The sequence below is a fragment of the Carya illinoinensis genome, chromosome 3, assembly GCF_018687715.1.
Source record: "Carya illinoinensis cultivar Pawnee chromosome 3, C.illinoinensisPawnee_v1, whole genome shotgun sequence".
NCBI lineage: Eukaryota > Viridiplantae > Streptophyta > Magnoliopsida > Fagales > Juglandaceae > Carya > Carya illinoinensis.
In genome coordinates, this window is record NC_056754.1 from 41,815,835 (window position 1) to 41,840,770 (window position 24,936).

General features: G+C 33.9%; 1 protein-coding gene across 1 annotated transcript; it reads left to right on the forward strand.

The window, feature by feature from the left end:
- Positions 1–19,592: 19,592 nt before the first annotated feature.
- LOC122304267 lies at positions 19,593–20,800 on the forward strand. Its single transcript, XM_043116433.1, has 2 exons — positions 19,593–20,313; positions 20,418–20,800. The coding sequence occupies exon 1, from the start codon at positions 19,837–19,839 to the stop codon at positions 20,290–20,292; it is 456 nt and encodes a 151-aa protein (XP_042972367.1). The 5' UTR covers positions 19,593–19,836; the 3' UTR covers positions 20,293–20,313; positions 20,418–20,800.
- The last annotated feature ends 4,136 nt before the right edge of the window (positions 20,801–24,936 follow it).

The following is a 24,936-nucleotide window of genomic DNA, read 5'->3' on the forward strand; positions in this document are numbered from 1 at the left end:
TTTGGTTTTGCTTATATCTTATTAGCAGTTGACTATGTGTCAAAATGGGTGGAAGCAATTGCTACAATAACAAATGATGCAAAGGTAGTGCTCAAATTTCTGCACAAGAACATATTTACAAGATTTGGCACTCCACGAGCTATTATTAGTGATGAAGGGACTCACTTTTGCAACAAGTTGTTTGAGAATCTTCTGTCTAAATATGGTGTGAAGCACAAGATAGCACTTTCTTACCATCCTCAAACTAATGGTCAAGCTGAAATTTCAAATAGAGAGATCAAGAACATCCTTGAGAAGACGGTCAAAATCAATAGAAAGGATTGGGCGAAGAAGCTTGATGATGCTTTGTGGGCATACCGTACAGCCTTTAAAACACCTATCGAGATGTCTCCATACCGATTAGTGAAGGCATGTCATCTTCCTGTAGAGTTGGAGCATAGAGCTTATTAAGCTGTAAAAAAGTTTAATTTTGATTTGAAGGCAGCAGGTGAAAAGCGACTTCTTCAATTGAATGAGATGGAAGAGTTCCGAAATGATGCATATGAAAATGCAAAGATCTATAAAGAAAAGACGAAGAAGTGGCATGACAAACAGATTCTTAGGCGAGAGTTTGCTCCAGGACAATAAGTTCTACTCTTCAATTCACGACTCAAACTCTTTCCAGGAAAGTTGAAATCAAGATGGACGAGTCCTTATACAATTCATGAAGTTTTCTCTTTTGGAGAAGTAGATTTGAAGGACAAGACTAGGAATATTTTCAGAGTTAATGGTCAGAGATTGAAGCACTACTATGGAGAGCAAATGGAGAGGAACTATGCATTTATTCCTCTTGGAGATCCTAATTGATGATGATTGAAAAGTCTGGCTGTAGACTTTAAAACAAACGCTTATGGGAGGCAACCCATAGATCTATCTTTCATTTATTTTATTATCTTTATTTATTTAAGTTTTAATAAATTAGTTTTTGATGCAGGTTTATTTAGCATGAATAAAGAGCTGAAAAATTCTAATCCGCGGAAGATTCACCATGAAACCAGGGAAGTTCCTTTATTTCTTCAATCCTTTTTACTTTTGCATTATAATGAGGACATTGTTTAGTTTAAGTTTGGGGGTGTAAACTCTTATAATCATTTGATCCTCTTATTTTCTAAGTCTTGGGTTGTTGATGGGTTGTCTGATTCTCTTACCAAGGATGCATTGGAGTAAGATTGAATTCTCTATGACTCTGAAATTTGTGATTGAAGATGGTTTTGAGAAAAATTTTCAAAAATTTCTTTTATGTCAAGTGAAGTTTTGTGGGTACTTTGGTTTAAATCTTTGACCTTGAACACAATTGAGCACATAGTCATTTTTCTCTTATTCCATTTTGCTTATGAAGAGAAGAAGTTGAATTAATTGAAAGAGAGAGGTTCAATTTTGCTTTGCTCTAGAATCCGTTGATGGGTCCTTGAGGCGAAATCCTAGTTGAGACCAAATATTAGAGAAATGATCTAGGCATTTCTTTGGCATAACCAAAAAGCTTTCCCAGCCGTCCTAAATGTCATGCCATCATTACATGGTGTGTTTCCATAGTCAACCCCCTTGAGCCTTCATAAGCCTTTATTTATTCTTTGAACTACATAAACCATGCCAGCTCTAAGCCTGAAAAACAATGAATCTACCTTTGATAGTTTGAGAGAATACTTTGGTGGAGAGTTACATTTAAAAGATAAAAATTGGTTTCATGATGAACCGTATTATGTTTGCTTTGATTGATCAAAGAAGAAGAAGAAAAAGAAGAAGAAAGGAAGTATCTGAAAAAAAAAATGAAGAAGAAGAATAAAAGAGAAAGAAAAAGAAAAAGAAGTCGCTAAGCGGAGTGTAAATTACCTCAGATTTTGTTAAGAGAATTGTTGTTATTACATCAGTGATTACAGCAATCATAATGTCACAAGTATGAGCATATTGCCAAGAAAGAGCTATGAAGAGAATCATGTGGGTTTCTCTTTTAATGTTCTTTTCATTAAGTATTTTTTCAGTTTGATTTGATTTCCCATATCCAGTTCTTTCTTAACCCTCACCCTGTGGCCTATCATTACAACCTTATTAAAGACCTTTTGATCTTTGATTTTGGTGTTGACTACATTAGTGAAGAGGATTTCTGAAAATTGGACTTATGGGGTTAAGTTTTAAAAGAATTCTTCTGATTTTGGTTGTTCTACTTTTATCTGAGTTTGCAGGTGGTTTGAGGTTAAATTGACTATATCACACACACACACTCAAGGTCTTAACTTTAGGTTGAAGTAAACGCCTAACTCTTGCTTGACAAATTGCAAAATTTTTGATTGATTTTCCTGCCATCTTTGATGTTAAAAGAGTAAGATACTAGATGTGACATCTAAATTCATAAAAGCTTGGTGAGTGATGATACTTCTCTTTCGGGTCGAGTCGATATTGCATAAACTATCATTTGCTTTTCTTTTTGTTTGAGGACAAACAAAGTTGTAAGTTTGGGGGTATTTTATGACTTGCAAAATTTCATATTGCAGATTTTACAAGTTCGCTCGAGCAGAGGCTTTTGGCCGCTGGAGCGAATTCAGGCAGATTCAAATGCTCGACTGCCGCTTGACAGGGAGCTCGAGCGGGTTGCTGAAAAACAAAGATCGCTCGAGCGAAGACATTGGCTGCTCGAGCGAAATCAGGCAGAGTCGAATGCTCGACGTGCGCTCGATAGGATGCTCGAGCAAAATCAGGCAGAGTCGAACGCTCGATGTGCGCTCAACACCCCGCTCGAGCGAACATCGTATTTTGACAGATTTAAGGTTTTCTGCTGTCACACCATATAAAAGGAATATTTCACTCTAGGGCCACGACTTTTGACTGGAGAACACTTTTTGGGAGAGAAAAACATAGATAGAGGGATTCAAATCATCTGTTTTAGAGAGGGAATTCCAATTATTGCACGTACGTTGGAATCATACACGAGAACGGACAGGAGAAAAGCGTTGAATCGTTCCCTTGAGCTTTTGAAGACGAGTTGCGGCTGCAGGGAGGATTTTTCAGTGTTTATTTTCTTCCAATCTTCTCAAAACAATTATGGTGAATTCGTTTATGTTGAATTTCATTTCTAGCATGAGTTAAATTTACTTTACTATAGGAAAACGATGCAACCTATTTCCGAATTATGCTTGTTTGTCTATGCTAATTTAATGCAATTCTCTATTTGTTTATTTGATTTATTCTGAGTTTATTGCTTCTAATTAATTGGCCATTGATTAGATGATAATTAATCTTGTGATTTGCTATCGAAAGAGGGAATCATAGGGTAGATATTGGATATTTCAGCATAGGTAAGTATAGAGATCGAAAGACTTGTATGAACCTATGGTGTAATTAAATCTTTGGTCTTATTGCGTCCTTGATTATTGAATTTGCATATTCTTGTGTGAATTGATAACCAAGAGTCAATTCCAATTGCTATCGAAAGAGGCTTTTGGATGAATTAGAGATTTGCAAATAGACAAAAGAGATTTAAATCAAGTTAGCTGGATGAGAAAAGCATAGTGAAGAATTAGGTGAAATCGATTTCCTAGAAGTTTTCCTCCTCATTAAGTTGATTTTCGAACGTCAGTTTTATTTCCTTTGCATATTTCTCTTTGAGTCGATTTTAGTTTAAATTGCAACTACAAAAAAATCTTAGTGATTCCTCTAGATAAAATCAAGTTTAGTATAATTTTGGTATTTGGCAAACGTAAGGTACCAATCCCTGAGGACGATACTCTTCTTATTACTTTACTATAAAACTACGATACTGTGCACTTGCAGTTTTGCACCAGTCAGGCCCAAATTGTCTCAGCGAGCTGAGAATGACTCTTTCTTCCCATCTAGCCTGTTGTGCTATTTTTAGGCACTAACAATGGATAAGCATCAAAAGCTCAAACTTCTATAGGGAAATTACTTGGGACAAGATGGATTTGGTGTAAATTTAGACAATGCTAGCTGCAAATGTAACTACTTGAGATTGATAATCCTGTTCCCATGACTGAACAAAATTGCGGTACTTGTCATTGTAGAAAATAAACAAGGGCTGCTGGAAGCCTGTAAGGCCCATAAAATGAAATCCGGCCATTAGCATTTTGTTTTGAAAGGTTAAAAGCCCGTTGAGGTAAATATAAATGATTCTTATCCTATCAAATTTTTAGGACGAGTAAACAAAATCAAAATGCTCGATTTATTTCTCCACCTTTAAATACCAGATTTGAGGCATTAAGTTATAAGATATACTTTAAGTCAAATGAACCTGGCATTGTTTTGAATGAGACGTGTGTAATTAAAGACATGGCTCATGTGCGTGGGTTTCAGCAAGTACACCTTACTCATGCATTAATTCTGCGCTCTGTGGCAATTTAAGACGATTTGTAGTTTTTGATAAATTACAGTACTACTACGTCTGGTGCTTTGGACGCAGGAGCCAGGGAACAAAATGATCATTACACTTCTGATCGAAGAGAAGTAAACAATGTGAAAATCTAAGATTCATGAGAGTGAGAAGACATAGATATAATTCTGAGAAATACTAGAGCGCTTCTTATGCATGCAGGATGGATTATTACATATACTTGAGAATGAGTACTGTTTGTCTCAATGTATAATTTCACATTGCTTATCATCATTATTGAAATGGCACAGCTGTCCAAGCATATGGCCAAAAAGTACAACAAATTGGACTTTTTCACTTGATGAGTCATGGTGGATAAGCTCTAATATTTAATATATATCCTCATCTGATGATCGGCGTACGTCTACAAGCAAAACCTATCTGTGGCGGGTGAATTATGGGGGGCCATACACTAGTCCACACAACGTAGGCAGTGCAGATAAAATATAAATAATTAAATATACTTATTCTCACTCGTTTAAATTTTTAAATTAAGTTATAATTTTACATGGTATTAAAAGAAGATATTAAATTTAAATATTAATTTTATACTCTATTTCATTTAATTAAATATTTTATATATTAGACCCACATGAGAGGAGAGAGACTCTCTAAAACGCACGCAACTTTCAGATGTTGAATGTCCTAAGCGAGTGCAAAAGAACAAAACCGTGATTGCAGCAGTTCTATGCTTATCTCAGATACCAACAGAGTGATCTGAAACATCATCCCTGCAATCAGCTAAGCTAGCGGTCCCAGCAGGAAATGATTCCCTTGACCTTAGTATTGCCAATTACTGATACGTGTCCAATGATCAACTTGGTCAGGAAGAAACGACAGGGTTGCGCTTAGATTGCCATTTTGTTGTGTGTCGCGATATTAGTTATACATTGGCATACATTTCACATGTCTTGCATCATGTTAATGCTAAATACAAATTCAAAGACGTGCAGGTCGTATAACAAGATCTTTAATAGAAAAATGATTTGACCATAAAAATGTGTTCTTTCAAGTCACGAGTCCCACTTTAAAAAATAAAAGATAACCTACTGCCCAGATGGAAAATTAATATTGTCAGCCTATCACTATATATCTAGCATTAGTACTTATTTGATAAAAAGAAATGATATTTACAGTTTAAAATTATATATTATATTTAACATTACTCATTCGACAAAAAAAGATAAATATTTGCAGTTGTAGGATATGCACGTAGAGTTTGGTCACTTTATAACTGTATCTAATATTACATTACGGCAAAACTAACCTACAAAATATTTCATATAATTGGCTCATTAATCATGGGATTGGGGCTGTTTTCTTGTTTTGGACCCCATTAATTAACATGTGAAGCAAGTACTTAATTTGATGCTATGCATCTTCATCATCCTCAAATCCTCCACAAAGAACTATATACCTCAAGAAGAGTATGCATTTTAAGTCTAGTACAAGTTCACCGTACCTTGCAAAACAATCAGCCACTACCATAAATAAATTGATTTCTTTTCCTAGGCTTTCGAGGAAAAAACAATATATGGGAAGAGAACTACACATCAACAAAAAGGAATGTTACAAATTAATATTGCTTGATATAAGATGCTAAATAATCTACTTTACAATAGAAGTTTTACAGTTAGAAAAATCTAGTTACAAATATAATTTTACACTAATATGTGTACCAATCTAATGTTATTGGTCAGAAAATAGATTTTATTGAAAACAATACTAATTTAAATTTTAAATATAAATGAATCAGTATTGACACTCAAATTAATACGCGACTTTACTTGCACGTAACAAAACTCTTTACAATTTGATATACTCATTCACTCACTTTAGTTTGTAAGTCTATTTTATAAGATTTTTTTTACTGACAAAGCATTTCTCAAATGGAAAATATTTCAATGTTCTATCTGTCCTTCTATATGCTTCTGCAAATTGATACATAATTCGAACTTCCATCACACAAATTTCTCATTTCTCTAACAAATCTGCATTAGTTAAAATTTCTCATCACATAAAAAAATATTTATGAGAGTTTTTTTCCTAAGTTTTATAAAAGTTTTTTTGACTTTGTTTTTTGGGTTACCGAGGTAAAATGAATTGATGAAAATTATTTATGAAATTTGTTTGGTGTAAAAATATTTGAATTGAGATAAAAATTTAAAAAAAATCTGAAAACTAAATTTAAAAACTTTTTTTTACAAAACATAATTAAGCATCATGTTCTTGACTGAATTATACAATATTACTGTTGTTTAAAGTGTTTATAATGTTGTAACAACGATATTTGAATTTTGCAACATGCAAGCAGGTGTCTTAACATAATAATAGATGTGAGACCCAATATATTAAAAAAAAAATAGAAATCAATTTCTAAGATAGCTTACGTCTATTACTATGAGAAAATGACCATTTGTTACGGAATGACGAGATTCATTTTAACAAAAAAAGAATTACTTTCGTAAAAACAACTGAGCATAACTAAACAATTTTTTATAGCGCACGTAAAAGACTAGCGTCCACGCTACAGGCATGTTAATTATTAGGTGTGTAAAAAAATACGGCTTGTAATTAAATAGATTTTTTTTTTTTTCCCTTAATGATTACCCTTTGTATACGCTGAAATCGCTCAATATCAAAACGCTATCCCTCCGCAGAAGACATGAACTTCTACCACCAATGACATAGATTGAAAAGATTTTTGCGTTAACACGTACCGTACGTAGGATTTTATGATTTTTCTAGGACCCCTCTCTCAACAGCTACATTAAAAGCGCGCCTACCCGAGAGAGAGGATCAGCTCCAGCCTCCCTAATCCCGTCTTACGTACGTACGTTTGGATAGAGATTGGCATATAGTCTTTGTGGCCATGCCTCCAAGTTACAGACATTGCATATTATATGCAGCGTCTCATGCTCGTGTCCAGGCCAGACAAAGCCAGAATTTTAATTTTGGAGAGGTCCAGCATTTTAAGTTGGAATAAGTAGTTTGAATATTGGACTTCTCTAGAAACACCACTTATAATAAAATGATAATAAAACAAAAACCAAAGTGATTAAAGAGTACGAAACAAAAAATAAATTCAGAACCTAATATATATATATAAATATATATATATATATATAATTATGAAAATAGGCATTTCACTAAAGTCATAACAACAAATAAGTTTATATAATGTTTTAATCATAAAGTTTATGTAAACATAAAAGTTGAAATTATGATTTAAAATATTTTTAAAAAAATAGAGAATATTAATGGTAACTACAAATAAAAAAATACTTTATTTATCTTCTCCTATATATGTTTAAAAGTAAATATTATTTTTTTAATAAATCTCCCTAAGAATTGAGATTTGCTTTATCGAAATATTATATAAAATAAAATTACATGCAAAATAATATACATGAAATATTAAATATTAGTTTGTGGTTTGAAATAAAACAAAAAAGTTTGCTTGAAATATGTAGTTTTGTTTAGAGTCTTGAGGGATGGCCAGGGGGGCCGGCGATCGTCCATTCTCATGCCTTTGGTCTCCCATCTTAGAGTACGTAGTAGCTGGTTTCAATTAGTCATGTGCGAGTCCCATTGCTTAGATCACGCATGAGTCTTGGGTCTCCTATCATCAATGGACCCCACCTAGTCTGAGTCATAGTATTCATTAATTTGAAATGAGCTTGGTGAATGCGCATGAGTCTTTGACTCTCTGCGATTATTGCCGGTATAAACCGAGCCAAAATGAACACAATCTTCAAGATCAAGGCTAGGGTTTCAAAAGTTAACTTATTGCTGGTATATGATCTGTCCAGAAGCTTTGAGAACCTGCTAGAAATGGAGCTGTTGAGTTTTTTGTGTGAAGGAAAAGGGAAAGAGGCGTGCTAGAGATAGAGAGAATGAGATGTGTGATAGTTGGAAAGAGGCGCTGTGTGAAAGCTATGCAGTTTGATCTAGATTCTGTCGTCGTGTGGGAGAAGGTTGAGGGAAGCTGAATCTGGAAACAGAGTTGCGGGAAGAAAAATAGTCTTGAGATACACTAGCACGCGGAAAGGAAAAATAATAATAACCATATTACTAAAAATTATAGCATTTTCTACAAAATTAAAGTTTGGTTGCAGGTAATATAAGTTAAAGTCACCAACCAATTTGGTCATGAATGGCAGCATATGTCCCCGTAAAAAAAGATTATCTACAAATCTTTTCTGATGATCTGAATTTTGCAGGAAAATAATTTTCACAAATTGTAACTCGTGACCAATAAAATGGTCCAATATAAATATTTGCGGCGAAAGTTTACAGTCGACATGAATTTTATAACAAAATATAATTATTTGTTATCAAATAGTATTCACAAAAAAAATTTTCTACTCCAAAAATCACTATTTGTTAAAGTGAGTTAATGTCACCAAATGATTTCGTCACGAAATGATGCATATGTAAGTAAAAAAATATTACCTGCAAACTTTTTCTGATAATCTGAATTTTGTAGGAAAAAGTCGTTAGTTTTCAGAAATTATAACTCGTAACAACTATCTATTATAGAATGCCTTCAAATATCATAATAGTCTTTTGAGTGTTGTGAGATGTTCACGTATGGGGAAATGCATAAATTGATAGAGTTGATTTACTGGAAAGGCTATGTTGGGTTTGGTAATGGTACAATATTGGAGTGCTCCAACTAACTGCCTATATTCAATACCATCTGTGAGAGGCTCTCCAGTAAGGTCGGAATATGTCGTACCAGTCACTGATCCGGTATAGGATTATATCTGTTTTGTACCGATCTAAATACCGGCCGTACCGGTCGATATTTCGGCTTGTACCAGCCTACGTATTGGCCCATATCAGTCTTCACCTTTTTTTTGTCATTTTTTCAAACTACAAGTTTTTTTTTACCCCTAATTCATACCAGACTATTTATAATTTATATATATATGTATTTATATATAAATTATTCATATATAAACTATTATTTTAAAATATAATTTATAGATATATATATATATATATTTATACATATAATTTATTTATATATCGACTACTCCGAAACAGTACACGAAACGGTATCGGTACTGGTATCGAAATATTTCGTTCCAGTACCTTGACCAGTACGTCATCCGGTACGCTATTTAAAACATTGGTGGGGGCACTATCATGTGTGGCAACTATAGGAGAAGAGGGCAACATTGGTGAGGTAGTGATGTTGGTTGAGGGGGAAGTAGGTGGTGTTGCTCAGTGGTTATATAAAGAAGATGACAATGGTGGTATTGGGAAAATAATGGGAGAAGTGTGGGGGATTGAAGCATTTACCTTATCACGAGCTGGGAAAGCGCATTCATAAAAAATAATTGGGGAGAGATGTACACCTGATTGCTCTGTGGATCCAGACACCTATAATCTCTATGACTCAGATTGCAACCCAATAAAATGCGTTGCTTACTGCGGAAGCTGAGTTTGTGAGAATTGTAAGGCTTGAGGAAAGGGCAATAATAGCAATCAGAGGCTTGAAATTGTTTATAGTCTAGTTGGTTATGGAAAAGGGTGGTGTAGGGTGATTCAAGACTGAGGAGAGGAGTATGCAATCTATTTATGAGAAACATTACTCTTAAGAATGCACCAACCCAATATTTGTGTGAGAGACCTTGTTAATAAGGCTAGCCCAATTTTTGTGATGTGTTTATGTTTCCTTTTGACAACCCCATTCTGTTGAGCTGTATGAGGACAAGACATTCGATGAAGGATTCCATATGTTTCTAAGAACTACTTGAACTAATGTGAGGTGAACTCACCACCTCCATTAGTTTGGAAAGATTTTATAGCAGTATTGAGCTAATTTTTAACAAAGCACTTAAACTTGACAAAACATGAGAAAACTTTAGATTTTCAAGCCATTGGAAACAACCACGTAAACTTGGAGAAGTCATCAATAAAAATAACATAATGATTACAAACTCCAATAGATGAAATAGGAGATGACCAAACATCAGAATGACTCTTGAAGGACTGAAACTGACTCTTGAAGAACTAATAAAAGGCAGTTGTTTTATTTTTGCAAGCTAACAATGTTTACATACAAAGGAATATACATTTTGTTGGGACACTGGAAGTTGAAAGTGCTTGAGAACATGATCAATTATTGGTTGGGTTGGGTGTTCAAGTCTAAGAGGCCGCAAAGACTTTGATGTTTTGACTCCCATCATGCATGTGAACCTTGTGTTATTTTTTAGAAATGCCATTTGTAGGGCTGAGCAGAAATCCGAAAATCCGACTTCGACTCCGACTCCGATCCGGCTCCGCTCCGACTCCGCTCCGACTCCGACAAGTCGGAGTCGGAGTCGGAGTTTTTTTCCCCTTGGAAGTCGGAGTCGGAGTCGGAGTCGGAGGCAGAGGTGTCCCGACTCCGATCCGACTCCGACTCCGACTCCGACTCTGACTTCCAATCCGACTCCGACTCCGACTTCCAATCCGACTCCGACTCCGACTTCTACTCCGACTCCGACTCCGATATTGTGCATATTTTATAAAAATATTTGTTATCAATAATATATTAACATCTAATAAATAATAATCTATAAACATTATAATGAATAATATAAGTTAATATAGTTACTATAAGTTAATTTACATTACTAATTTACTATAAGTTAGTAAGATACTATAAGTTAATATAGTTATTAGTTACACTATAAGTTACTAATTACTATACCTTATATAGTTAATTTACATTACTAATTTACTATAAGTTACTATAAGTTACTATAAGTTAATATAGTTACTATATAAGTTACCATACCTTATATAGTTAATTTACATTACTAATTTACTATAAGTTACTATATAAGTTACTATACCTTATATAGTTAATTTACATTACTAATTTACTATAAGTTACTATATAAGTTACTATAGCTTATTTTATATTTTACATTACTAGTTTACTATAAGTCAATATATAATATATAGTTATATATATACTATATATATTAAGGGCTTGTATAGTATATAGTTACTATACTATGTATAGTAATTAACTAACTATACTTATATAATATATATAGTTATACTTATATAATATAATATATATAGTTATATATTAACTTACTAATTAACTATATTTATATAATATATATAGTTATACTTATATAATATAATATATATAGTTATATATTAACTTAGTAATTAACTATACTATATTGGAGGAGTACTTATATACTAGAATATATATAGTTATATATTAACTTACTAATTAACTATATTTATATAATATATTGGAGGAGTACTTATATAATATAATATATATAGTTATATATTAACTTACTAATTAACTATACTTATATAATATATATATCTATATATATATATATAGTTATACTTATATACTATAATATATATAGTTATATATTAACTTACTAATTAACTATACTTATAGTATATATATATATATATAGTTATACTTATATACTATAATATATATAGTTATATATTAACTTACTAATTAACTATACTTATATAATATATATATATATAGTTATACTTATATAATATAATATATATAGTTATATATTAACTTACTAATTAACTATACTTATATAATATATATATATATATAGTTATACTTATATACTAGAATATATATAGTTATATATTAACTTACTAATTAACTATACTTATATAATATATATATATATATAGTTATACTTATATACTATAATATATATAGTTATATATTAACTTACTAATTAACTATACTTATAGTATATATATATATATAGTTATACTTATATACTATAATATATATAGTTATATATTAACTTACTAATTAACTATACTTATATAATATATATATATATATATAGTTATACTTATATACTTATAGTAAATTAGTAATATACTAGTTATTAGTTATAACTTTAAGTTATTATATATATTAAATATATATCTTTAAGTTATTATCTATTAGTACTAGTGTAACTAGTGTTATGGACATATTATTAGTTACTAGTTAGTAGTTATTACATCTAGACTATCTAGTTATTAGACTATAGTAAATAAGTTAATAAATATTACTAATTTACTATATATTAATAGACTAATAGTATTAGTATTAGTATATTACTAATATATAATATATTTATTAGTATACATTTTTACTAACTTAAATATATTTTTACTAACTTATTAATTTATTTTTACTAAATTAATAATTTGTATTTTAACTTTTTTTTTTCAATTTTTTAAAAGTGAAAAGTGGAAAACCCTAATGGGTTAGGCTGAAACGGCGCCGTTTCAGCCTAACCCATTAGGGTTTTCACTTTTCATTTCCCCCCCCCCCCCCCCCGATTCCCTCCCCTCCCCCTTCAGACTTTCAGTGTTTAGACAGTTTAGTGCCCACTGCCTTCACAAGTCATTTTCTTCCTCACTCCTCAGTGCCTCACCTCTCATCTGAACCGGTGCCGTGCCGTCGCCCCTCCGACCTCCGTCACTCCTCTGAAAGCCCATTCTTTGCAAAACCGAGGTGCCTCTCTCTCTCTCTTTCTCTCTCTATAATTTGTATATCTTAACTATTTTTGCATTATTTTTGTTCATTTTCGAAATAGTTGTGGATATTAGGTTTGTTTGTGTGCTGGAATCGTTGGATAGTTGTGGATTTTAGGATTGTTGTGTGCTATTTATGAAAGGCCATGGGTTTTCTTCATGAGAGATGGATGGGGGTCATGGGTTTAAGCAGATTCGCAGAAGCTTTTAACCCAGTAAGCACTGAGTTCGCTCGAGCGAAGTGTCGAGCGAGGGTCGAGCGGCACACTCTGCCTGAATTCGCTCGAGCTCAGTGTCGAGCGAGGGTCGAGCGGCACACTCTGCCTGAATTCGCTCGAGCTCAGTGTCGAGCGAGGGTCGAGCGGCACACTCTGCCTGAAATCGCTCGAGCGAAGTGTCGAGCGAGGGTCGAGCGGCACACTCTGCCTGAAATCGCTCGAGCTCAGTGTCGAGCGAGGGTTGAGCGGCACACTCTGCCTGAATTCGCTCGAGCTCAGTGTCGAGCGAGGGTCGAGCGGCACACTCTGCCTGAATTCGCTCGAGCTCAGTGTCGAGCGAGGGTCGAGCGATGCAACCACATTTATAGATTCCTAGGACATTTTTTCTCATTACTACTATATAAGTATATATGTATATCATATAAGTTACTTGAGTAATCTTTACATTAGTTCATGAATTTATTTTCTTTATGTTTATCTTATTTGTTGTGCTCTACAGTTCTAGTTATTAAATAATGGATATGGAAGGCACAAACACTCCTACATCCACAGGTGCATCTTGTCCTGGCATTCCAGCCCCAGAACAACCGATTGATATTCCCATTCCAATAGTTGATGAGTCTAGCGGACCAATAGGCTCTTCAGTAGGTACTCCTAGTGCCTTTCATTCTACCCCTCGCCCTCCACCTGGTAGTAGAAATATTAAGAATAGGTCTGAGGTATGGTCCCACTTCACAAGAGTGCCCGATTGTGATCCCGAAGAGCCTATAGCTACTTGTAATCATTGTCATAGGCAATGGAAATGCCATCCCAAAAGGCAAGGCACTTCGGCCATGAAAACACACATCCAACTTTGCCCCAAAAACCGTAAGAGTAAATTGGATAAGAGTCAAACATTCTTGGTCCCGGAAGCAAGAAGTGAAGGAGGGGAAGGGGAGAAAACCTTAGGGATGGCCAAATATAATGAGAAAAAAATACGAGCTGCCCTTGCTAGGATGGTGATAGTGGATGAGCTACCATTTAGATGTGTTGAGGGAGAAGGGTTTCGGGAATTTGTTAAAGCCCTTGATCCAAGGTTTCCTATTCCTTCTCGATTTACCGTAATGCGTGACTGTATGAGGGTATTCTTGAGAGAGAAGGATAGCTTGAAGAAAATGTTTTTGACCACCAAACAAAGAGTATGCCTAACCACCGACACTTGGACTTCTATCCAAAATATTAATTACATGTGTGTGACCGCTCACTTCATTGATAATAATTGGAAGTTGCATAAGCGGATCATTTCATTTGTTCGGATTAGCGACCATAAGGGGGCAACGATTGGGAGGGAGTTGGAGGAGTGTATGCTTGATTGGGGCATTGACAAAATCCTCACAATTACAGTGGATAATGCTACCTCTAACGACTCTGCTATTGATTGGTTGAGAACAAGGGAAATAGGAAGTGCGGATTGTATAGCAAATCACGAGTTTATTCACATGAGGTGTACGGCACACATCTTAAACCTTATTGTGAGTGAAGGTTTGAAAGATGTTGATGACTCAATTGTAAGGGTCCGAAATCTGATTAAGTATGTGAAGTCTTCTCCCCAAAGACTTGCCACTTTCAAGTCTTGTGTTGATAGATCAAAAGTTCAATGCTCTAGTTTTTTGACTCTTGACGTGCCTACTAGATGGAATTCGACTTTTCTTATGTTGGACGTGGCTGAGAAGTATCAAAAAGCCTTCCAACTTTTGCTTGATGAAGATCCCTACTCACGAGTTTATTTGTCTGATGATGGACATGGGAGAAAGGGTCTAGGAGCTCCTGGGCCGGATGATTGGGAGACCATAAGAAACTTTTCGAAGTTTCTTCAAATATTTTATGGTGTTACATTGCGCATTTCTGGTACACTATATGTCACATCAAATAATTATGTCCAGGAGCTTATTGCCATTCATAAACACTTGAATAATTTTTGTGACAATAGTAATCGACGTTTGAGTTCAATGGCTTTCAGAATGAAGACAAAGTATAATAAATATTGGGGTGATCTTGAAAAAATAAATCGGTTGTTGTTTATTGCTGCTATTCTTGATCCGCGGTTTAAATTGGTTACTCAAGCTTATTGGTTCAAGAAAACATTGGGTGAGGCGAAGGATGAGGAATTTGTTGCACTCCTCAAGAGGGATATGGAATATTTGTATGAGGCATATGTAGAGTTTGGTGGTGGGTGCGTAACTGGTGCTAACAAAACTCAAAGCGGTGAAGCTAGTGCATCAATGGGGAGTAGTAGTACAGTTACAGACTATGATCCATTGGATTTTTTGAGGGAGTTCCATAAAGAGCATACAGCATCTTTGATGGATTGTAAGTCAGAGTTAGAGCGGTATTTGTTGGAGAATATTGAGATTCCTACGGGGAGTTTCGATATTTTAATTTGGTGGAAAGTCAACTCTACCAAGTATCCAGTTCTTGCTCTAATGGCAAGAGATATCTTGGCCATTCCTATCACCACCGTTGCATCTGAGTCAGCATTTAGCACAGGAGGCCGTGTCCTGGATCCGTTTAGGAGCTCTTTGGCCCCTAGAACTGTAGAAGCTCTCGTGTGCTCGCAAAATTGGTTGAAGTCTACTCCCATATGCTTGAGTCAAAATTATTCTGAAGCTATTGATGATGCAGAGAGTTATAAGCTAGACTCAGGTAATGTATTTAGAGATTTTTTTTAAGTTGTTATATGAGTTGATTTTAACATTTTGTAATACTAATTTCCTATACTTTAACATCTTAATGCAGAATTAGCCAATTCTATGGCCAACATACTCCGTGAAGAGGATTGACAATCTTGTTTCTGGTATCTTATTTCAATTTTGCTTTCTTTATTTTTATAAATTTATATGATATCTTATTTCTTTACTAATTTTTTTTTTTTTTCAGGCACAAGTTGAAAAATTACATTTTTTGGACCTTTGGTTATGTATTTTTAATTTTAGGTTGTAATTTTGGACTTTTGGTTATGTATTTTTAATTTTAAGTTTTAATTTTGGTTATGTATTTTTTAATTAACATTTTGTAATTTTGGTTATGTAATTTTAATGTGTGTATTTAGTTTTAATTTAGTTTTTAATTTTAGTTGCACATTTGAATTTAGTTTTATTTTTTATAGTGATAGATTTTGAATTTAGTTTTATTTTCTAATGTGATGATTTTGGTTAGATAAATTAGAAATCTCAAATTATATTTTAAAAAAAAAATTGATATAGAAGTCCAAATCCGATTAGAGTTGGAAATTGTAAAATTGAAATGTTAATTGGGTTAAAGAAAAAAGTCTAAAAAAAGACCCAATAAAAAAGCCCAACAAAAAGCCCAACTCCGACTCCGCTCCGACAAGTCGGAGTCGGAGTCGGAGCGGAGTAGGGTGTAAGCGGAGTCGGAGTCGGAGGTCGGATTCGGCCTCCGACAAAGTCGGAGTCGGAGTCGGAGGATGCCAAATCCGACTCCGGTTCAATCGGTGCTCAGCCCTAGCCATTTGTAGGTACTGTACCCGTGATGTAGTAGCTTCTTGGTCTTGCAATCCTTGATAGAAAAGTTGGATGCAGTGAGTTAAAAATAAATAAATAAATAAATAAAAATTGGATGCTTAGAGGATTGACAGGAGCTTTAGGAAAATGAAAAACATTCTTTAATGTCAATGAGGAGGCTAGGGTGTAAAGTATACTAGAATTAGAATGTAGTATAGGTAGAGAGAAACCATTACCAACTAAAACTAACTCAGAACCTTGATATGCCTGTTGATTTGAGAGATTATCTAAGCGGGTTGTAATGTGAGTGTTTGCCCCGCAATCAACATACCATGCTTGGTTTTCGAGGTTTGAGCTTTTGGTGGAAACCATGGTAGCTAATTGCTTGAAATGATGACAACCCTAGTAAGCATTATCCATTGTATGAAAGCAACCCAAAGCTTCGTGATTTGTTCTACCACAAATTTGACATGGAACTCATGTAGGTGTGAAAGATGAGTTGCTGGACTTGAAGTTCATATGTGGAGTTGACTCGTTTTTGTTCTTGTATTGCTGATATTTCAAGTAGCAAAGTTGAAGGCAGTGACAAGGGAGGTGTAAGAGGGCTTGAGTCCACTACTGATATATGAAATGAGGTCCTTATCATCTACTGATTTCCCCATTGCTGCTAATTGATCTGCCAACTCCTTAGCTAAGGAAAGAAATTCTTGATAGGACTTTGAGTCTCGACGAAGACTCTGTAATTTCCTTTTGAGATGAGCAATTCTTGAGCGAGATTTAGAGGAGAATCTTAAGGCTGAGGACTGCCACACTTGCCTTGAAGTGTTAATTAGGACCATACACAATTGAAAGCACAACAATAGTAAGCTGTGTGGCATTAATCCAACTGAGTAGATACTAATCTTTCTTGTTCCAAATGATATAATCTGGATTTTTAGTTTGAAGATCATGAAGGTTTCATGGAGGGCATGTCTCAATGCCATCAACAATGTCCAAAAACTCATGACTCCTTAAAATTGGAAGGAACTGTTACAGTCATAACAAGTAATTTAAGTGGTTCAATTTAACACAAACCAACTGTGTGATGTTGAGAAAAGAAAACGTGGTGGGAGTAGAACTAGAATTAGGCAGAACAATAGGTGTAGACCCTTGGGGCTCAGATACATTGTAAGAACAGGGTAAAGAAGGAAGAAATTTTCCACGCTTTCATTATATGATCCGTACAAGTATATATAGCAGTTGTGTGTAGTAATCTCTTAATCTATATAAGATAACAAATCAACATTAAATAACTCTGTTACAAATATTCGAACTGCTGATATGAGTTATAACCTTGAGACTTGAATGATGATTTATCTGCAGAAGCTTGAATCGTGGACGTATCAGTAGCAGCTTGATTATGGGCACTTGATCTGCATTTTTATTTTCTTCCTTAGCATTATGCTCTGTCACAACTTCGCACATATATTTGCTACATTCACGACCAGTATTAATTTCCCCAATTTCATATATCCAAGATTTGATTTTGACCCGCCACAGTCATGCTCTCCTATTGATGCGAGCCTCACGCCTACCATGCATGGTACAGCAATATGCAAAGCATGCATGGGAGTCTCCCAAGATCAAATCGATCCGATCCAAGCTACATATATATTTATCTTCCAGCTTTTCTTGAAAACTAAAATTAATGTAATTTTTTATGACTTTATCCACGCCAAAGAAAATAAGTTCTTCAACAAATTCTCCACAGCAACTTATCTACACAAAAGTGCACCATAAGTTCTTGCAACCCCAGCATACGAGGCAAACCCAAGTTTATCTGAAATATTCCATACTCTTAATCGCCTTCATTCGTTATCGGTGCTCAAGTAGCCAAGAAAATACTAGACAAGAGCATTCAGCATTCACACGGCACCTTTTTTTCTTTAATTTTTTTAATCTAATTATTGTTGTAGTAATTATAAATATTGGTTTTCTATTGGACCTCAACCATTCTTGGTATAGAAAATAAAAAATATAAAAAGAAACTGAGATGGAAAAGAAAGGAGTGAGAAAAACTTTTAGGCTACATTTTTACTATTCTTAATTGTGATTTAATACAAAGTAAAGGTCCTTGTTTATAGAAAAATACATAGAGATGAGATAAAGCAAATATCGTTAGCCAAACACTCTAATACCATAAGAGAGGAGCAAGAAAATTAGCAAGAAAGACTTTGAGGGCTAGGGCCCGTTCTAGGTTGAGTTAGAAATGTTAAAAAGTATTTAAATAGTCGTAAAATTAGGCTGTTTAGATATTACATGTTAAAGTATTTTTTAATCTCAAATAAAATAAAAAGTACTTTTGATTTTTTTCCTCAAATATACTTTTTCAAATAATCTAGAATGTGGTTCAAATTTTCTTTAAAAAAATTATCAATAGACAAAAATATTCATATAATTTTTAAATAATTATAATTTTCAAACTTAAGGATTCGATCATAATCTCTAAAAAATAAAATGATCTTCACTACCTCACAAAACACTTTTTGAAATTGTTTTCAAACAAATGTAAAATATTTTAAATATATGGTTACATACCAAATAGTAAATAATATTATAATAATATAACTTATTATTTAATTTATAAGTTATAAACTATAAAGTTATAAATAATATTTTCTATCGTAATTTCAAGCATGTTCTATATCTTTACTATCCTTATTGAATACAAAGTACAAATTCTTATTTATAAAAGAAAAAATTTACATGAGATGTGATAAAGATAAATATCAAATTATTATGAAAATCAATATTCTCGATTACTATTGTCATTTATCATTTGCTTAGAAAAAATAAAAAATAAAAATAAAATCTCAATTTACCATAGACTTTTGGGTGGATAGCGGCATAGCCACCGATAAATTTCCATGATGCAAAAATCCACCGCATAGCCACCAATTTAAATCGGATGGCGGAAGTGAAAATCCACCGCACAACTCCATACATACATACCAACATTTTTACAAGGATATAGACACCACCCACAGCTCAGAGTGTAAATGATAAGTTTATGCTCTCTCTCTCTCTCTCTCTCTCTCTATCTCTCCGAAGTCCGAACAATCACAAACACTCGTATTCTCTGAGAGACAGACAAAGTTCAATGCTATAACCTGAGCATTCAGCATTAATGGCAATCACAAGTTCTGAGACTCACTCCGCCGCCACCACCACCTCAAAGATACCTCCTCCCATGGATGTTTTATCAGTAAAATGTGACTCGTGCGGGTTCACAGAAGAGTGCACCCCCGCGTACATTCTTCGCGTCCGCGAAAGGTACCAAGGCCGGTGGATATGCGGGCTCTGCGTCGAAGCCGTGAAAGACGAGGTTCTGAGATCCGACATGTGCATCTCCACCGAAGAAGCTCTCAACCGCCACATCACTTTCTACAAGCAGTTCAGATCTTCTACTTCTCTCAAAGAAGCTGAGTACCCTATCTCCGCCATCGGCAGGCTTCTCCGGCGAAGCTTGGATTCCCCAGGACCTCTTAGGTCCAGTTCGAGTACCGATTTGTCTCCAGTTGATGGGGTTCGGGGTTCTGGTCTTGTTCGGTCCGAAAGTTGTCTCCCTTCTCTATCCCGTTAATGGATTATGGAAATTATAAAGGTTTAACGTAAAGATGGAAATCATATTATTTTCCGAAAATGGATGCTAATTTCTCATTATATTTCAAGGCTGGAGCTTTAATTTTGTACATGATATTGTTTCAGGCAACTTCCAAATTTCTGGGTTTTCTACTTTTCTTCTTCCTTTTTCTTTTCCCTTCATACGATGCTATCGACTGTCGAGGATAGGCCGCCTAAAACCAGAGCAAGTAATCTTTGATGGTGAAATGATCATGTCAAGGTGCTCTTGGATTTTCCATCAAAATTGAATTTCTCCATTGCCCATTTTGATATACAAGAATTGTCAAGGAGACTGCTCCAATTTTTATTTTTATTTTCTGAGATATTAGTTGCAGGAAAATGGTGGGGTTCAGTTTTCGGTGGCCACTCAAAACACGTCTAGGATCAATTTCACTTGTCTTGGCTGTATCAGTGAAATGAAAGGTCGTGTAAAGGAGACTTTAATTCTACAAAGACTTTTACGAGCATTCCCTCTCTTTTTTTTCTTGTTTGTTTGTGATTTTTTGTGTAATTAGCTTTGTTCTAAGTCAATTTTGAGGATTGCCCAGTTCTGTTAAATGGCCTTATTGGGAAGGTACTCAGACAAGGAAAGCAGTGCACAATAAGGTAAATTGCAGCAAATGGTGACACAGAATGAAATTGCATAGAAAATTCCCAAGAAAGAGAGCGGGCAGCTTTTAATGGAGCCAGCAGTTTTACCCATGATTAAAGCAGGACAAAAAGTAAACAAATTCTGTCATTTACAAAACATTATATAATACATTTACTACATCAATGTGACAGTTTTTTAAGTCAATACTGTCGGACTTGCAAATATAATTTTCTTAACAGAAGAATTTTGAAAATTTGATTGGTTATTATACAAGAATTTGGATTCCCTAGGGCCTAGACAGTGACCGATTTAGGAATTTACTTTTGGGGGCAGGGGGATTAGTGTTCAAATATCAATTCTATTATATATATATATATATATATATATATATATTTCGTACAAAACTTTTATATATAATTATTTTTATTTACTTTTTATATATTCTATTAATGTAATTAGTTGTATAAAATAAATTTTTAAATCAATCATATCAGTAGAGTGTTAAGGAATACATAAAATTGACTGTATAAAATATATTAAAAAAATTCAAGAAAAGATATATGTAAAGATCAAGATAAAATATAACAACAAAAACAAAATCTTGAAGAGGACTCCAGGAATAATACAGAGATTACATACTATGAGTGTTATAATATTATATTACTTTTTAAAAAATTTCGGAGCCAGAATCTTAAATTTTTTAGAAAAATTCAATATTTTGGTTCCATATTTGGGATTAGATTATTGTAACAAAAATCTTTTTGAAAAAAAAGAATTTGTAGATGTATAATAAGGGAATTATTTTATGTTTTTGGATAAAAATTAATAATTTTTTTTTATAAACTTTTAAAAATACACTGAAAAGTTTTTTTTTCTTTTAAACTCCAAATCCACCCTTGCCCCGGCCTAGAGTTCTAAAGCGCCGTCTCTAAAGTGTAGTTTGGATAATAAGATGATATGAAATAGTATTTTTAAATGAATGTTAAAATATAAATAAAATATTATTATAATATAATTTTTTAATATTATTATTATTTTAAAATTTTAAAATTTTAAATTATTTATTATATATATTTTGTGTAAAAATTAAAAAAATTTAAAATGATAAAATGTAATAATAAAATGAGATGACAGTATTACCACATCCAAACTAAACAATAAAAAGTTTAAAGTTGAGAAAAGATCATCTGAATACTAAAATATTTATAAATGTCTAAATAAATTTTTTAATTATTCAATAAATATAATAGATTTCATTAATAAAATCAGAATCTAATTGCTGAGTCCGTATCTCTTTCCTTGTAAACACCCAATCACCGCATTAGAAGTGAATAAACGAATCAAGCAGGTAATTTTAATGCCACCAGGCAATCTGATGATCATCAGGACGAGGTATCTGTCTAGCTAGATTGTCAACAGATCTTCAGGAGTGAAGTTTCTCGCCAAGGAGTGACCTGGTGCAAGTGTGAATTCATAGAATACATCAAATACGACGAAGAAAAAGTGGGGCAGTTTCATTGGTGTCGTATCTATTCAGATAAAATAGATCCAAGGTTTCTTGTCATGTTTTTGTTAGCAATGTACGCATTTGTACAGGCTTGGCGACAAAAAACTTCAGGTTAACTTTGCGTCTGTCACGTCGTATTAACAGTAAATAATTTAACCTCGTAAAAGTAGCAGCGAGATATGATTTTTAACAGCTTAATTCAAATAGACAGACGTTGCAGACTTATTAAAGAATTAAAAAAAAACATAAAATGATATAAAGAATTTAAAATTTAGTCTCTTTTTTTATACTTTTGTGTGCATTTTGTTTTAAATATACATTTTTTTATTTTTAATAAATTATGTGAAGTCACGTCATGTGCTAAGTCAATAGAATAAACTGAATAATATAAATTAGGAAACATAAGGGCATTACTCTTTTTATAAACAACCAGAAGTTTATTTATAACATTATACGTACAACGTGATTGTTGGTTATAAAATGAATTAGAATTTAGCTCAATACATAGAAACTCATTGCCAAGAATAAAATGAAGAGATGAAAGCCAAAAGTGAGAGCATATATTGTACGTAAACTCATCTCCCTCCGGTACGAGTTCGCCCAGCTAGCCTCAGTCAATGGACCAGGCTCTAGAGCTTGTCCCCTTCCCTTCCACCATGAGTCAGACACCATGTAACTCGCCTAGCCGCCACTCACACCCCACAATGCTTAGGATTGTCGGTTTAAAAAAAGGGTGAAGAGAGTACCACACAGCACATCGCATGGTACGTACCCATGCAAGTTACAACGGAAATCACAAAGTTGGTGGGCATTAACACAGCAATCCACCTAAAGGCACGAGTGGGCATGGCACCCGCTACAAGTGCCACTAGAGTCTAGACTTGACCAGGGGCAAGCGCGAAGCTATTGATAAATGGATTATTATGTGTTTTTTTAATACTCTTTAACATAGTGGGATTAGTGAACTGTATCTGTTAAATTAAGAGTATTAATCAAATAATGTGTATTACTTGTGAAATGACCATTTACACCTTAAAGCATTTAACTTTCATGTATATGGCATGATTATCACTTTTATCAATTAATGGGCTGGCTGGTCACTTACATGAGCCGTGGCCCAATGCTGGAGTGAGGCTAACTAAGGATGCTTGAGACTTGTTGAAAGAGAAGTAAGGCCATAAAGTAACTCAAGCCCATAACTGAAACCCATGTGAAGGAACTAAACATTGAGAAGGCCACAAGAAGGGTTCAGCACCACCAAACCTAATAGACACATGCAAATACTCTGAGGAATTTGGGGACCACAAGAAGCAGAGAAATGGGGTGGTTATGTACGATGGAAAAGCTGTGATCCGTGGCAAGGAGAGAGGATTATGAATATAAAAGGAAGAGAAACCTTCAACTGTGGGGCATTTGGTTTTCCATTTTATTTTACTTGTCATTTTTCTCCTGTTTTTATTTAGACGACATTTCTGGGATTTTTCTTAGGGTTTTTCATATTATTATTTTGCTAGCTTTCGATGAAGATGCTTGGCTGACTTTAAAGACCTGGGTTGCAGTAAAACTGTCTGTTGTTTTCCATTGCTTGCTAGATTTTCTGTAGCTTCAACTGTTTACCTTACTTTGTCATAAATTAAACTCTAGAGGAAAAATCTGATGAAATTTCTTGCTCTTATTCTTGCTCTGCTATAGACACGAGGCACAACAGAACCTTGAATTAATCAAGAATTCTATCAGCCGTGTGTTAAATTAACTCTGGTGGATGCTTAGTGAGGACACTCTATTTTAGGTTTTGGCATAGTACTCTAAGCTTTTATTTCGTATACTTTATTTTATTAACTTCTTGATTGGGTTAGTAAGTGGAGAGTAGTGCCCAGAAAACTGTGTAAATGATGGAAACCAAGGAGTTTTAAAATTGCAACCCAGGTGTTTGTCCAATTGATTTTGTAAACTTTTCAAGTTTAGCTATCGATTAGTAACTCTGTTTAAGAACTATTCCAATTTTAGAAGTCAGATTTTTTTTTTTTTTGCATGATTTAATTCCTATTTTAGAGCAAGGTCATTGCCTCTAAAACAACCAAAATCCACCATACATTCCATTGGTAACAAACCCTTTACTGAGTGCAGTCACTTTTTATCTTTCCAGCTTGTTTTCAAAACCATAAAAATCCAAAAAAAAAAAAAAAAGAATGTTACAGAGTATTGCTTTTACATTATCATAGTTTTCCAATAAGCTTTACAAATATGCTGCTGGAAACACATTTATCCCTGTGGAAATGACCTTGGGACTTCCTTCTAATTGCAACTAAAAACACCACTACAATTGGGAGTGATAATTTGGATATCATCAAATTTTTGGCACCGTTGCCAGGGATAACTAGTGTTTTCAAAACATTATCATATGGGGAGGAAGTTTTTGGAGCTATGAACCTCTTCAAAGCTTGGGTGATATCTTTTCCTCTCATTTTACTTGTTTGCTTTTATCTTATTTTGTTACTAAATTT